We start from the raw sequence: 16,245 nt of genomic DNA, 5'->3' as shown, positions 1-16,245 counted from the left end.
AAATATTGACAAAATCATCCTTGTACCTTTCCATATGTCATAACGTCTACTAACATAATTCCAACAGGGTACATGATTCCGTCACCCTGAAAAGATACGTCAAAACAGATATCCAACCCAACGTCCCCCTGTATAATGCACTCCTGTATATCGAAGCTGTGCTTACCTCGGGGTACTGCACTAGAGAGTTCTAAAATCCACTGTTTTATCAAAGTGGCGGACTTATGTAACCCAACAGGTTGATGTCAATGGAGTTTATTCATACAGCAGCATTTGTACATGATCATTTCTTTTATAGATTTGAATATACTGAATCATTAACAAAACTTCTCAATACCTAAACGTTCGCGGGCAACAAGAAATTACCTGTGTAACGTTACAAGAAATACCCAATACTCAGCCGACCTTATTATACACAAAGGCTGCGTGTTTTTCTGTCCCAAAATGGGAAGGTGTGGAAAGCATAATTTGAGAAACAGAGATACGTCGAATGGTTGACACACCCTGGCAACGTGTGCCGAAAGAGTCACAAAAGAAAACCCCCGAAATCATCATGAGTACACATTATCGAAAATTCACATTTGAATATTGTGCTTTAGGCGATACAGGTGAATTTAGGGCCCACATGTGAGATGTATTGTTTATGAGTGTCTGTTTATACGCTGCATGTTTTTTTTTTATGGCGTCTGACCTAATATCACTCCGATGAATAAAATCATACAATTTTCTGGTGTGTTTTGAAAATCAATATGGGCGCAGAACAATTGAGTCTCACGTAATTGTTTTCTAACCTACGTATACGTACACAGACATGTATATGTAATGCCATTAAGTCTTATACCTACACAGTATGGCGTTGCGAAAGTGTCATTTTCTTACGCTTGATTAATAATTACTTTGCAGTATTTCAACAAGTACACTAAAATCTACAGTTACAAGTACCTATACGTAACAAGCAATATTAATGTCTTGCAATAAACGTTGTATTCCATTACGTTAAGGTATAGATTTAATCCACATTATGTTAGAATTAATGATGAAATAGATGTATGTACGCAGGCATGTATGTAACGTTACATGTCATAGAAGTTCATAGTCGAATATTCACCTTGATATTTCACAACTGTCATAAATTCATAAGCCAATGATAAATTACCCTCTACTCTCCTTTTTGTAGTTAGAAATCTTGATTGAGAATTTACATCCCTTGACAGCACGGAATCATAGTAAATACACACTGAACACAATGTATGTTTTAAACTAATCCTGATGGCATTTCAGAGTTCCATTGACAAATCTTAGGTCACCGGCCTCGCATCTGTATCTTCTGCAGAAACCTCTACCGATGATACCGCCACTGATTACATCCCAGGGGTCGGTATGAGAAGCCCTGGTCAGTCCCGAGTCTGCACCAGCGCCAGGATGAAAACCGTTTCCGGGCTGTCCCTAGTGCTGAACTGCTGTCTGCTGGGAGTTGTTATCTTTCTGCGTGAGTGCTGTGTGATCTTTTAATGTATTGTTCTCCTATTATGATAGACGAAGTGAATAAAGTTTCATCGTCTTTAAAAAAATCTCTGACACAATGGTGGATTGTATAAGGTTAAAACATTTTTCCTACTCCAAAAAGCAGCGCATTGAATTGTCGACGACCCTACAAGTGACCAATCATTTAGAGCACGTGACTTAACAACATGTGACATCAGCAATTGGTCATAAGGGCCAGGAAGTCTATATCACCCGCCGTCTCCACTGAATGAGGGTTAGAAGGCCTCCATTGAATGGTTTCCCTTGATTCTCCTTACGAAGTAACTTGCATAGGTCACTTAAATTCTGATTCTGAACAAGACTGCAATAGGACAGTAGAAAATTCAATGCGCTAATTTTTTTGCGTTGGAACAAAGTTGTAACTCTGTACTATGGTAAGGCATAGGAAAAAGATCCTGTGGTTACCCGACCGACAGTAAAAACCGGCCGACCCTAGCCTTTTGTTTGGTCTACCGCCGGCAAGGGACGTCTAACATCTGAGTGATGCAATTCAAAACAAACTTCCTGTATTCCACAGTCTGTTAAAGGCAACCAAAGCAATATTAGGGCCCAAAAATCGGACTTTGAAAGTCAATTCATTTAGTCATTTCTATACATGATTAGTTCAAACAACACCAGCACAATGTATAGCAACGTCCATCATGCAAAAATACGACGTAATTGTGATGTGAGAACTCACTGAAAATTGTCGCCAGGGTTTTGACGAACTCTCACGCTAATGATGTTGTGTTGTTTTGTAACAGCGGTGACAGTGTTGCACCTGAAGCTGTCAGTCAGCCAGCCAGAAGAGAAGACAACTTGGACGCTAGAGGTCAACGTCAAGAATCTGCACAACCAATCAGACGACATGCAAGCCACGGCTACTTCAAAAAGTAAGTGCTATAATTGCAGCATCGTAGACATATTTACATTTATCATTTAAAGTACATTTTTCAGTACGAACTTTTGACACGAAAATGATACCTTAGGTCTGGCATGAAAAGACAAACGCGCATAGAAACATTTGCAGTTGTCTCAGAATATCTGGATCTGTCAATGTTTATGTTGCTACCTGTGCGCGAAAGAACTTGTAAATACTGCACGTCAAGCACAGTGGAAGACGAAACACATTTTATTTCAAATTGACCCTTCTACAATCAAGAAAGAAAGGCGCTGTTTCAAGAGGCCACCAAATTCCATCCAAATTTCTCCATGTTAACAGACAAAAAGAAAACCACTCTCCTCTTAACATCACAAAACCCACACATGATTGAAAAAGTGGGATCATTCGTCTTCCACTGTCTCGGAAAAAGAAGTCAAACCCAAATAAGATAGAATTCAGTGTTAGTATTTAGACTAGAAAAGTCACATGCTGTATTGTTATATATTGTCTGTCCGTCCTTTCATGTTACATGTACTTGCAATTAGCCTACGGGCAAGAACTTGCAAAAAACTTATTATTATTTATATCCTAAAACAGTCCCTGTAAAGAAGTGGCGCGATAGTCTTCTATGTGGACCACGCTACCCCGCAGAGGATGGCAGCCCGGCCGAATGCAACCCCGACAGCTATAACCCCTGCTGTTCCCTCCACGGCTGGTGTGACAGGACGCCTGAGCACTGTGACTGTGTCGGCTGTATCGACTACCGGAAACGCCGTACTCCGTGATTTTTTTTCAGTTTTCAAAGTCCATGTTTACTTTGTTTATTTATTAGGGCTTCTTTTTTTCGCACTTTCTTTATGGCCTTGTTCTGAATTCTACTTCAGTATTTTTTCTTACTATTTGCTCTACTAATTCCTTGGTTGTGCCAGACATGCGATCAGATTTTTGACGAGAAATCGTGTTGTTTTCCTTCTATCATTTTTTCTTCGGAGGGCTAGCTGTGAAAAAAAATGTGAGAAATGGGCCAACTAGTCAGAAAATGTTACTATTTTCCCTCCAAAGCTCTGATTGGAGGGTAGGTCTCGTCCATATGTAGAAGAATAATCTTAACACCCTCACAGCGTCAACAATAAGGGTACTTTGTAAATCTCCTTTTCTATAACGTATCGCCATTGTGCAACTTTTAAGCCCCCCTAGTAAACTTGCGTCTTGTTTAGGCCATGGTAGTCAGAAGAAATAACGTTGACGGTTACCAGTGTAGAAGATCGACCGTACTGTCCGTTATGCTCACAGCTATTGAGGATCTGTGATTAAAGGTTATCAAGAACAGCACAAAACAAAACAAAAGTGACAGCTGTGAATTCAAGAAGATTTGTTTTGTTGACCTTGAGGTGACATAATTCGAAGCCCACGATCTAAACCTATGGCTTCATCGCGGCACTGGGTACGCGCGAAAATGGCAAGGTTTTAGAACTCAAAAATATTGGAATCTTAGATCAGTAAACACAAGTATCACATCAGTACATAAGAGGAATCATGTGAAAAGACTTCAATGACAATAACCTTTGAAGATTTGACTTTCAAAGTACAATGTACTTCTGATACGTCGATACAATGAATCAACTCATGTAATTTTATATAGTACTCAGACAATTAAAGAGGGCATAAGAAAGAAGATAAAAACAAGCTAGCAGTTGGAATATTTTTTTTTCGTGGACAAACGACCCGGGTGTGAGCGAGCGACTAAACGAGGGCTGTTCGGAATGGACAAAGACATCTACGAAGAGGCCTGTGCTGTCTCCACTTCGGGGATTCCGACCACAAGGCCCGCCCCGGCTCTGAATATCGACACGACGGCGGCTAAGGTTTTGAACGTGACTGCAGAAACATCAGGACAGTCAGGTAGGATGTGTCGTTAGTTAGTTAAGTTAAAATCCTCCCACACCATTATTGATGTATAGGGCGGTGCCCATCTCCGTTTCATAGCCCTGGGCCACACTGTGGTGCAATCATTGTAGCAGGGGGCTAGTCCACTGTCAGTGAAGTGTGTTTAACTTCCATACTGTTTCAGAAGTATGTAAGGATATGTCGTACTTTAAAAATATCATACATTAATTCTTATGGGTTGTAAGATTCTTTCTATTCCGTTCCTATCTTTACAGCTACAGAAATGTATACATATTGAAAACAAGATTTATTTCTTCGGACAATAGCACACACGTTTTTTTTAAAATTAGATGTGTGAACATATAGGCACATGTGTATGTGCGTATTATCAGACCCTTTTCGGATATGTACCTCAATACTACTTTTTTGTTAATGTAAACACCAAAAATAGCTTCATCGGCCTGAACAATTTTTAGTGATCTGTCCTCGAAATCTTAGGAAATTTACGTATTTTCTGAACGTCCGAAATGATTTTAGAGTTCCATCAACAAATCTAAGGTCGCTGGACTTCCATCCATATTTTCTACAGAAACTTCCACCGATGATGCCGCCACTGGTTACATCCCAGGGGTGGGTATGAGAAGCCCTGGTCAGTCCCGAGTCTGGACCACCGTCATAAAAAAGACCATCACCGTGCTGTCCCTAGTGCTGAACTGCTGTCTGCTGGTCACTGTTATCTTTCTGGGTGAGTGCTGTGATTATTCCAGAGATTACTGTCCTAGTATGTTAGAACTGAAGTTTCATAATCTTTTTGGCGACGCATCAGGGGAGGAGTCTAATGTAACATTAGCTTCGTTTTGTCATGTATGATATGACATTGGATTGTTTTGAAACAGCGGTGACAGTCAGTCGACAAGATGAGAAGACAACTGCTGATCTGTTGGACGTAAAGATGTCAATAAGCCGACTTCTGGAGACGACGAAGATGACCACTGTAACTGCTAATCTGACCGAAGTGTCTGCCTGGCCGCAGCAGGTAACACGGTTATCTAATCGGCTGACGGTTGCTCAGCGCAGAGAGAAGGACGGATCGCATGCCGGTACGACAGGGTCGTTGCTTGACATGTATTCAAGCGACCGGCCTGGTATGAGAGGATAATGACACATGTGAATATTTGTGCTTGCTTACAAATGTCAGTGGCAATGCCTTACGTCTATTTTTTTCGAACAGCTTCTAAGAAATGGCGCGATGATTTTCGTAGACACATTAACATTTATCATTTAAAGTACCTTTTTCAGTACGAACTTGTGACACGAAAATGATACCATAGGTCTGGCATGAAAACACAAACGCGCATAACGTTAGAAACATTTGCAGTTGTCTCAAAATATCGGATCTGTCAGTGTTTTACGTTTATACCCTAAAACAGTTCCTGTAAAGAAGTGGCGCAATAGTCTTCTATGTGGACCAGACTACCCTGCAGACGATGGCAGCCCGGCCGAATGCAACCCCGACAGCTATCACCCCTGCTGTTCTCCTCACGGCTGGTGTGACAGGACTCCGGAGCACTGTGACTGTGTCGGCTGTATCGACTACCGGAAACGTCGTACTCCGTGATTATTTTGTTTTCAAAGTCAAATCTCCATTTTCAGGATTTCTTTCTTCATAATTTCTCCAAGGCCTTTCTCTCGTTGAAAAAAAGGGTATTTGGCTCACTGATTCATTGGCCGTGTGTGAATATTCAAACAGAGCTTTCAGTTTCTATCATGACGTTTTCCGGTAGCCACGTTTTTCTCAGGAGGTCCAGCTACCGGAAAACTTTCCCTGCGAAAAGTAAAAGAAAGTGATCTCGAACCAGTTTAGCTCAAACGAAGTCGATGAACAGATGAGGTAATCTTCCACTGGTCGTGACAGGAAGACAGACGCTATGTACAGTATTTACAGGTTCATTGTACTGGGGAAATTCCCCTAGCTCTTTTCGACAAGCACAATGAACAGTGGACCACGGCTTAACGTCCCGTTCTAAGTACTGCGACCCTTTCCGGTAGCGTGCATGTCGGGTGAGCGACACAGCCGGGATTGAACCCGGGAACACTTGTTTTAGCAGCGGCGGATATCACTGATATCATGGCCAAAATAAAGAAATCAACTGATTTTCATATACATATCATAATGGCAGGCTACAGCCCCCCCATTATACCTGACACCATAAGAAAGGGGTACATTTGAAAAGTTAATCATAGTGCAAGTAGTTTGTGAATGTTGATTTTTAAGAAGTTGATTCAATGTAGTGCTACCTTGCTTACATTACAAATATGTCTGTATTTGATTGTTTGTGACTACAGTTTTCTCATTTTGATTTCATGAATTGGCCCGTGTAACGTTTTTTCAATGATCGTGATTTCGTTATTTTTGTTAAGGAAAACAGTAGCTGTTGTGGTCGGTTGTGTCTTGGTGCTCGTTTACAACCAGTCAACGACGCAAAGTAGAGACTCTAAGTCTTAAACGTTCATTCTTCTATCTGGATGTTATCGCGTAGTGATACAAGTTACCTGATACAAGTTACCTGGGTAACAGTATATGTGCCTGATGATAAATAAGGGGACTGATGCCTGGTGGATAACTCAGGGTGGAAGCTGTTCCCGTCTAGCTTGAGCATACAACAGTAATGTAAAGTATATTGTGTCGCACTGTACATTGCACTTTGTCATAGATTTTAAGGCACATTTAAGTATGATATATCATTAGGGGGTCATCAATGAACATTATGGTACCATTCATTTATTTGGCACATCTTGATTGAGATTACTTGCTTAGAAGTAGAGAAGTAGAGAGTAAAAATTATGCGTTGTAACCGTGAACGTTTCATGCTATTGGGTAAACGAAATGAGCTCTGTTAGAAGAATTAAATGGTATAGAAGTTCCGATTTCGACATGTCATTTTGTTGAAGTGAAATTGATGTCAACTAGAAAAAGTTGTTGGAGAGACCTTTCTTTAAAACATCTTGCTGATGATAAGCCGTTTCTTCATGTAATCCGTTTGTTTAAGAACTTCTTCTTTACTCTCAATAAAATGATGAGTAGAAAATGTTTGAATTTGTCGGTATGACATTTTCCGCTACCGCATTTCTGAATCTCATTAATGTTTAATTGATGTTTAAATCTATTTATCTTATTTATCGGTTTGGCTGTTCAGTACACACAGCCAGGGCTGCCCAAACTAGCCCAATTACAATGGGCTTGCCCTGCTGACAAGGACAATACAGCACAAGTGACAGTATAACAAGCTATAATGATATTCTAAGCACGTGTACATAAACACTATTGGCAGTATATAAATGATTAAAAAATAATGTCTATAATGGTATTTGCATCGAGAGGTTAGGGTCAGTACGTATGCGTGTGTGGGCCGCCTAAACAGTCCAGAGTTTCCTTTTGAAGGAGGCTGCCGTGGTGGCGGGGTTCAATTTAACCCGAAATACCCTTAATTAGCCGGTTAATTTGAGCTCATATTGGGGTAAGATAGCCGGCTAAATTAGCCGGATAAATCTTTAAATTAATTCAACCGGCTATGATATGCTTGATATGAATGGGTCTTATTATTGAGCAAAAATTTAACTCCTAGTGGAATCTGCCAGCCCTTTATTTCGTTTATCATGAAGGGATGTAAAGAAAAATAAATTCAATCTTATTAATCCAGAAAAAAAAAGAAGTTAAAAACTCGTTATTGTTAGTTACAGTGGATGGGGGAGGAAGTCTTCTTCTCGTTTCTATTTCAAACAGTTTAAACTGAGGAGAATCAGTAGCGTAAACAGTCCCCTTCGGATTTACATATTGACATGTTTTGAGGATAAGGCTTTCAATAACTGAATAAGCAATTGCTTTCTGCCTGGTACTCTTTAAACATAACGTAATGCGAATAAAATAAAATTGACATTTCTTCAAACGACAGTAACGTTGAATCACAATTAACGCACTATATCCCATATGCATCAACTTTCGTATGACGTCTGCCTAACTCATCGTGCAATTATTGTATAGTTAATGTCTGTAATTTGTAATTTTAAGCAAAATTGTTATATATGAATTTTAAGTATGTTTTCAGAATTGGATAACATTTTTAAATATTGTTGATAACGAAGTTTGTAAACACCAACACAATTCAGGCTAAATGCCTGCCAGGTGGTGATTCAATAAAGTTCAAGTTCAAGTTCAACGTTATAGTAAAAGCCCTTTCGTTCTTTCATTTATTCACCTTGAATATTCACCTTGAAGTTCAGCCAGTAGGTACCCTTTCGAGTAATGAGGCTGTGCCTAATTTGGTGCTAGTAGTGGGCATGGTCGTTTGTACGACAGTAGCCTGGTATCCAAAGTTTCCAAACCTATTATACTGCTCTCGAGTCTCGAGTCTTTGAGAGGAGACTCGGGAGCTATATCAAATGTAAATAGGTCTGGATACCACTGCCCGCTGGCTATGTCTACCTTTCATTAGCACCCATCCAACTTTTCTGGGGCGGTCCCACGGGACCAATGTTGTGCCACACTGCATCTCTACGGAGCTAAATCAAATAGCCCCACTTGGCTCGGGCAGGTGAGTAAAGGTCAAAATGGGGGTTCTTGAGTTACTTATTCGATATACAAACGCGACAACCTGGCTTATTATATACATAATAGATAGTACGTGTTATTCGACTATTTTTTAAAATCACTTTGATCCCACAGATTTACTTCAAATTGAGGATAACCATGCGGCAGTCATCCATATTGGTGTTTAGGAAACCTACGGTAGACCCTCCGGTCGCTCCTCGTCGTTCATGACAACCCAAACAAAATGGCGGCCTCCTTCAAAAGTTCGAGCTGACGAGACGATGTGAAGTTTAGACAACTTTTCCCTCTCAGTTCCAGTCCGTCCACTCCCGATCACCATGGACGAGAGACACTGGTGGATCGCCACGAAGATCCAGGAAAGTTTCCACATCGGTGGCTTCGACAATCCCACATTACTCGAGGATTTTCTGTGCGAGCCTCGAACCCTGGAACTCATCAACCAGTTTCTAAACCCAAATGGCCCGGCCAAGATTTTCTGCTGTTGCGACAAACCACAGCAGGGGACCCTGTCCACCCGCGATCTGTTTATCACGACTTCTCTGGCCAATCTAAAAGTCAGTGTAGAAAACACGCTGATTTTGTACTTCCTTCGACTCAAGACCAACAAAGAAGTTGACCCCGTGCGAATGGAAAGGGACATATTCTGCGGGGAGTTGAAGCAAAGCGCGGCGGAAAATCTGACTCTGTTGTTGTCCCATGTCTTCTTGCCGGTTTTGCGGGCTCAGAAGGACTGGGGGCAGTGTAGTGACGACCAGGCGTCTCAGTGTGTCCACAACTTGGAGAAATATCTCGGGGTTTTGTCTGAATATGGCGCCTCAACTTCAGCAACGCAACAGGTATTCAATTACAAAACAATTAGTAGCTTAACGTATTGTTAACGTATTGTTTAGATTTTTTGGTTTGAAACCCCCCTCCTGTCGGTTTCACTGGAAATAGATTTACGCCTGTTTTTCTGTATCACATTCCCTGATGCCATTATTTATGACTACAAACGATAACTGAAAAAAGAATAGCAACAAAACAAAACAACAACAAAAGCACCAATAACACCTACAGTTGCATTTGTGGTTGCTTCATAAGTTTGACCGTTAAATCTTGATATGCATTTGAATAATCGCTCTGGATGGGATGTTAAGTGAGAGGAGTCCCACTAAAGAACCCACCACACGCTATCATTGACAAGATTAGGGGTCCATCACATTGTGAGTGTTTACCAAATGAAACTTCACACAGTCAGAGTCCAGTTTTACACAACTTTTATTTACTTAACAACGCTGATGTGTTTAAAACAGTTTACCAATGATGCTCAAAGATACCTATTGACAAAGTGTATTCTTATTATTGTCATTCCAATATTGCTATTGAAATGACAATTACAAGAAGAAAATCTGTCCATAAGTTAAAGAAAAAATAATGTACACAACAAAATGAGCAGTAATGACAATCTTGCCTTTTTTTCAGTTGTTGAAGAAACCCGAGATCCTTGTGAGCAGCGACTTCAAGCAATATCGAGCCGCAGCATTTGATGAGACGATTGTGGGAGAGTACGAGACCCTGGTGTCTGACTGGATCATGACAATAGACAGTATACTGGCAGATGGAAGTGCTGAAGAGAGGTATGGTATTCTGTAATAAACTCCACATATATTTGATGCTCAGTACAGCTTGAAGATAAAACTATTGTATACAAAAGTTTGTGTATGTAAAGTTGTAGAAGACCTTATGCAGTTCCTGTATTAGTAATTTTGTTGTGTTAATAAAGCTTTTCAAACTGAAGATGCAACTTTCATTTATGTTGAGAAATGATCTTAAAATTTTATTGTTTAAGATGCAACCCATAAAAGAACCAATGTAAAGAGGCCTCAGAACTCACTGTTGACATTGTTGAAAACAACAAGTTGAACAACATTGTCTCATGATTCTGCCTTTAATGAATTAATGGAAGATAACTACCGGTACCCTGTGCTGCATTTTCTTTGCAAGTTTCCAGGTGGAACAGATGTACAAAACCCTTACTTAGTATTTGGATGTGCTCATGAATTTTCTTTTTATTTTGCCCACAGATTGATGGACATGAACGCGGGCCCGCTGACGGAGTTGGAAAGGTGGCGTAGACGACAGAGGACGCTGAACAACATCACAGAACAACTGAAGAGCAAAGACTGCAAGAACGTCATTGGAATCCTCATCACTGCCAAGTCCAAGTTGCTCAAGAAGTGGAAGACTATTGACGCATGGTCAGTTGAAAAGATCAAATTCAAATCCTATCACAAGCTTTTACCATTAGAGTAAATTGATTTTGCACAAAGAAAACATCATGCCACTTTTCAAATTTAGTGTTGTCGTAAAAAAATTCTTTATTTTGTACGTCACTGAAGGTTAGACATCCAGGACTGATAGGATACATTGTGTGACCATGTATGTATGTATGTATGTGTGACTATATCCAAGTATCATTGACAAAAGGTAGTGTATAATGCTACCTGAAATGTCTGACCGTTTCCAAAATCTATCCAGTTGCTTGTCAATGAGTAACTGTTACCTTACGTATTCTTCCTTTACTTTTAGAAATAAAGCAGTTTTTATCACCTCTTGTGATTGATCTATACATGTACTGATCTATATTGATCAGTATTGAGGATTTCACTTTAGCCAATAGATGGTGAAATAATGCATTAAAAAAAGGAAAGAAAAGTGATCTCGAACCAGTTTATCTCAAATGAACTCAATGAACAGATGAGCTAATCTTCCACTGGTCGTGACAGAGAAGACAGACGCTATGTACAGTATTTACAGGTTCATTGTACCGGGGAAATTCCCCTGGCTCTTTTCGACAAGCACGATGAACAGTGGGCCAGAGCTTAACGTCCTGTCCTAAGGACTGCGACCCTTTCCGGTAGCGTGCATGTCGGATGAGCGACACAGCCGGGAATCGAACCCGGGGCTTCTAGTTCCAAAGGCAAGATTGCTAACCACTGGACTACGCACTAAACCAAAATCCTCTCGTTTCCAGTATCACCGACGCAGCTAACGAGACCAAAGACAAGGTAAAGTACCTGGAGTCTGTCCGTAAGCACCTGGAACAGCTATATCACGACAGCACACCTGTCATGGTTCTGAACACCGCGCTGCCGGGTCTCACCACCAGCGTGAGGCAGATGGACTCCATCTCCAGGTTCTACGCTCGCAGCGGGTATCTTGGACTGCTCTTCAGTAAGGTCAGTACAGACTTACTTACTTTTATTACTTTGGTTTAGCTCCCACTCGAATCAAGCTTGAAAAAATGAAAGTGCTCTCCACTTCACCCTATCTTCCATCAGGGACTGGATTTCCTTCACTTCAGTAAGGTTCATGTCTGTGAAGAGATGTCTTACTTAGTTCATCACATTTTGAAATGAGAAATGTAATCATCATCTGCATTTCGTTTAGGCAATCTGCATTCAGTGTATATCTGAATCTGCTTGACACTAATTGAGAAAATTGGAAATAGAGAAAATTGTTTACAGTAACACTAGTGGAGATCTGAATAAAGCAAACAAAATAAACAAAAGACATTCAGCCTTATGTTTGAATTTTTCCTCCAGGTGACGAACCAGCTGGTGCAGGTGTGTAAGGACTACATCCGCGCGGAGGCCCAGCCACACGAGCAGGACGACCTGCTGTGGGAGAAAGTACACACAGAGGTGGAGACTGGACCCGGCCGCAGTGCCTCACCACATGGTAAGGGCTCTTGTATGCAAATTTTGATTGTCATTTACTTTTTATTTCCGTGAAAACAGACATTCTTGTCTTCAGAGTGTTTGTTTCTCTTGGTGTGAATCCGCATTTATTATGATGATGAATTGTTTATTCAAGATGCAAATACATGTACAAATAAATCATTTGCTGCCTATTGGCTGAATTGCGGATTCATTTGAAATCTAGTTTTCTAGAATACAATGTAATCAACAGTTATTTGAATATTCTAGAGGGCGGCAAAAAGTAAGGCAGAAGTGGTGTAATAGGAATATAGGATACTTGTTTGCTATTTTAATGATCATTCATTATTCAGATGAAATAAAGTTGGAAATGACATACGGATCTAAAGTATGGTCTCTACATTCTTGTTGTCTGATGTTTTTTAGGAGGTGCAAAGAAGAAGAAAGGTGCCAAAGACCAGGGACTGGTGGTACCAGATGATGAGAAGCTGTGTGAGAGACTGAACGTGTGTCTGACCCTGTACTCTCACTACAAGGACTCACTCAGAAGCATCAGGTACGGTTTACTGATTTAAGTCATGGTGGCTTAAATTCATGGTACGAACAGAAAGGAGGTATTTGTGGTCAAAACAGCTGTAGTAGTGTACTGCAAGACAGGGCATATTATGTCTTGATTAACAGTGTGATGAATATAAAAGTGAGAGCCCACTCCAGAAACTCCAAAAAAGTTCAACAGGAATTCACTGCTGCAAATATTTCATAATTTTACAGTACAGTAACCAGTAAACTGCTTCAAAATGATTGAAAAGATTTTGGCATATTTTGAGCTACATGTAAAAGTAAATGTTTTGTGCAAAATGTATCCGATCAATCTATAAAAAAGCCACGAAAGAATCCTGAATAGATGAATTACATTTTTTGATTCTTACAATAGTATCCGTTTAAGTTATTGTAATACCGAATGTGTCACAATGGGGTCATTTTCACCAAATGAAGCCCATCATAAACTTTGGTGTGAAACCTTGTTTATCTTATTTTTGTAAGCTATGTTTTCTCTACAAACTGGGACTGGACATAGATTTTTCACTGTATGATACATACTTGTTTGTTCTTGATACAGAGATGGCTTCAGTGGAAATGCTTGGAAAAGATTTTACCCTATTTTGAGTTAAAAGTAAATGTACATGTATTGTGCAAAATGTATCCCACCATTCAACGCTGGTGTGAAACCTTCTTTTGTTTTCTGGACAAATTAATGTTGGACATGACATTGTCACTGTATATACGTATGTTAATTAAGATGCTGTTTGTTTGTTCCTGATACAGAGATGGCCTGGGAGGAACCCACGCCTTGTCGCATTTTCCATCCATGAGTTCGCTGCACTCTCACCGGTCCCACTCGCAGGTCGGCCGCCGCTCCATCGGGGGTCCGTCCCGTAGCCGCATGTCCACCCTGCAGCCCAGCGTGTCCTCCAAGAAGGCCCCGTCGGTCACCTCAAGCTCCGGTAATGGTACATATGTCCAAATATGTTCAACAGTTGCTGCATGAACTACTGTAAATGCATTAAAGTTTGCGTGGTAGGGAGAAAACGAAGTGTTGGCAGTGGTTTTAAGTTCACGTTTCAGACAATACTCGTAGACAAGGGGGTAAGAGAACAAAAAAAATCAGCAGTGGTTTTAGGTTCGTGGCAAAGAGCTTACCGCGAAAACTGCGAACATAAAACCATCGCGAACATTTCTGCGTACACCAAATGGAACAACAAAACACTTTCATAATAATGTTTTTTTTCATTGTGTTTAGATGAGGGTCCCCACGGGATCGCCTTTACTGATGAAGACACCATCCTGCAGCACCTGGACACCTTCTGTCAGAGGCTCAGGCAGTTTCTGGAGGTCATCGACACACTCAAACAGTTCCACAGGTCTGGCAGTGGTTTCTGTCTTATATTTGTATGACATGTACCAGTGTAGCAGGCAGATATGCATCTACATGTACATGTATACCCCTGGCCAGAATGTACCCAGGTACATTTTAGCACAGGGTATATTCCTGCATGCTACAACTTTGTTGCTGCTACACCATAAATTTTTAATGCAGTAATTTCCTGGTAAAAATTTGTACAGATTTGGAAATGGTTTGTTGAGAAGAAATACATTGTATAGTGCAGTTTAGTGCAAAGAAGAATGTCGTAGACAGTGTGTTTACTAAGACAATCATTATTCATGAGATAGCAAGAATAATGCTGCAATGATATACTTGTATTGTGGTTGCTTATATCGTGAACATGATGTGCCTGCATCTTTTTACAACTCACTAATAGACAGGAAGGAAAAAGCTTCTGTTGGTTCTTCATATTTATTTGTCATTTTATAAGAATTTTGCTTTTCCATCTTCAGCCTGAAGGAGAAATGTCGTGGTCTGCCACGCCCAAGAAGAGAGGATCTGATAGGGGAAGATGAGGATGACAGAGACAGCAATGCAGATGCTATATCAGTAGCAAAACCCCCTCCAGACTCCATTGGTAAGTCTTTGCTTGTGACAAATGTGCAAAACAAAGTTTTATTGTTACATTAATTAAAAAGAAATAGCTTTTCATCCATTAAAGATATTCACTTTGAGTTCTTCATAAAAGACTACAATCATTAACATGTATTGTCACAACACAGTTTCTTTATGCAAATAATGGTAATGGTTCAATTGTTGAAACCTCATGAATTCCATATCCTTGCATCCCAGGACCCCCTGAGAACCCTCCATCCCCCATGAAGACCCTCATGGTGCCTAGTGCCCACGGGATGATGCCTGTGTTGGAGGAAGAAGAACCAATGAGCATGCCTGGATCCCGCATGGCGCTGAATCACGTGGACTCCCCCGGACACGGTCACGAGGCTAGCGAGGCCATGTCTTTCAACGCAGCCGATGAGATCCATGAACTGAACACACAGTCTAGAGCAGTGTCTAAACAAGCTGCTCACCATCTGGGTAAGCAAAGCTCTATACAGAAAAATATTCTTGAATAGTTCTGTCTATGAACACATTGTTAATGATTTTCACAGCCATAAAATAAAGCTGATAGCTAGAGCAACCAGCTCCTTCAACCATTGGTGCCATATAATTGTCTTCAGCCAATTTTTCAGAAAATATGTTATGATATTTATTCATGATTCAAGCTTTCCAAGTCATTTGTCACAGACCCTAGCATTTACATCTAGTCTTATCCACTGTCCACCATTAACTTCTTTTGGGATCAGAATCGGACAGAAATGGACATCAGTAGTGTGTATAACTCAACTATGACCTTTCCCTTCAGCCCGTCTGTATGCCCGACATGAGGGGGAGGAGGATGGACCCAGTATCTCCCACATCATACAGATGTACCTGGAGCAGATGACCGATAACTTCGCTCAGGTGGTCAACACGGGCGTTCTGCTGGATGTGGAGGGCAAAGACAAGGACAGGTGAGGTTAACAGTTGATGCAGGTCATGACTTGACCACCAAAGGCATACACAAACGGACAGGCAGACAGACAGACAGACAGATAGACAAGCAAAAAAGAACTAACATCTACTAACATAATTCCGCCTTCCTCAAAAAATACATCCAAACAGATCTTCAACCCAATGTCTGCCATTATAATGCACT

General features: G+C 40.7%; 2 protein-coding genes across 2 annotated transcripts in view; both read left to right on the top strand.

Annotated features, from left to right (window-relative positions):
* The first annotated feature begins 925 nt into the window (after positions 1-925).
* LOC136425189 (uncharacterized) lies at positions 926-3,192 on the top strand. The gene is made up of 3 exons (XM_066414352.1): positions 926-1,489; positions 2,289-2,417; positions 3,005-3,192. The coding sequence occupies exons 1-3, from the start codon at positions 1,381-1,383 to the stop codon at positions 3,190-3,192; spliced, it is 426 nt and encodes a 141-aa protein (XP_066270449.1). The 5' UTR covers positions 926-1,380.
* Positions 3,193-9,105: 5,913 nt separating this feature from the next.
* Positions 9,106-16,245, top strand: part of LOC136430862 (uncharacterized) — a 77,343-nt gene continuing 70,203 nt past the window's right edge. Inside the window, exons 1-11 of the mRNA XM_066421913.1 lie at positions 9,106-9,739; positions 10,365-10,519; positions 10,967-11,140; positions 11,917-12,121; positions 12,488-12,623; positions 13,028-13,157; positions 13,928-14,106; positions 14,403-14,523; positions 14,999-15,123; positions 15,339-15,584; positions 15,913-16,060. Of these exons, the coding sequence (XP_066278010.1) occupies positions 9,221-9,739; positions 10,365-10,519; positions 10,967-11,140; positions 11,917-12,121; positions 12,488-12,623; positions 13,028-13,157; positions 13,928-14,106; positions 14,403-14,523; positions 14,999-15,123; positions 15,339-15,584; positions 15,913-16,060 (2,138 nt within the window). The 5' untranslated portion in view covers positions 9,106-9,220. The remainder of the gene's footprint in view (positions 9,740-10,364; positions 10,520-10,966; positions 11,141-11,916; positions 12,122-12,487; positions 12,624-13,027; positions 13,158-13,927; positions 14,107-14,402; positions 14,524-14,998; positions 15,124-15,338; positions 15,585-15,912; positions 16,061-16,245) is intronic.

This window comes from Branchiostoma lanceolatum, chromosome 1 (genome assembly GCF_035083965.1).
Source record: "Branchiostoma lanceolatum isolate klBraLanc5 chromosome 1, klBraLanc5.hap2, whole genome shotgun sequence".
NCBI lineage: Eukaryota > Metazoa > Chordata > Leptocardii > Amphioxiformes > Branchiostomatidae > Branchiostoma > Branchiostoma lanceolatum.
This window is presented reverse-complemented; position numbering and strand designations above follow the sequence as displayed.

Coding starts and splice junctions, on each gene's coding strand:
- LOC136425189 (XM_066414352.1), top strand. CDS start 1,381: ATGAGAAGCCCTGGTCAGTCCCGAGTCTGCACCAGCGCCAGGATGAAA. Junction 1,490..2,288: donor GGGAGTTGTTATCTTTCTGC/GTGAGTGCTGTG, acceptor GTTTTGTAACAG/CGGTGACAGTGTTGCACCTG. Junction 2,418..3,004: donor AGCCACGGCTACTTCAAAAA/GTAAGTGCTATA, acceptor ATCCTAAAACAG/TCCCTGTAAAGAAGTGGCGC.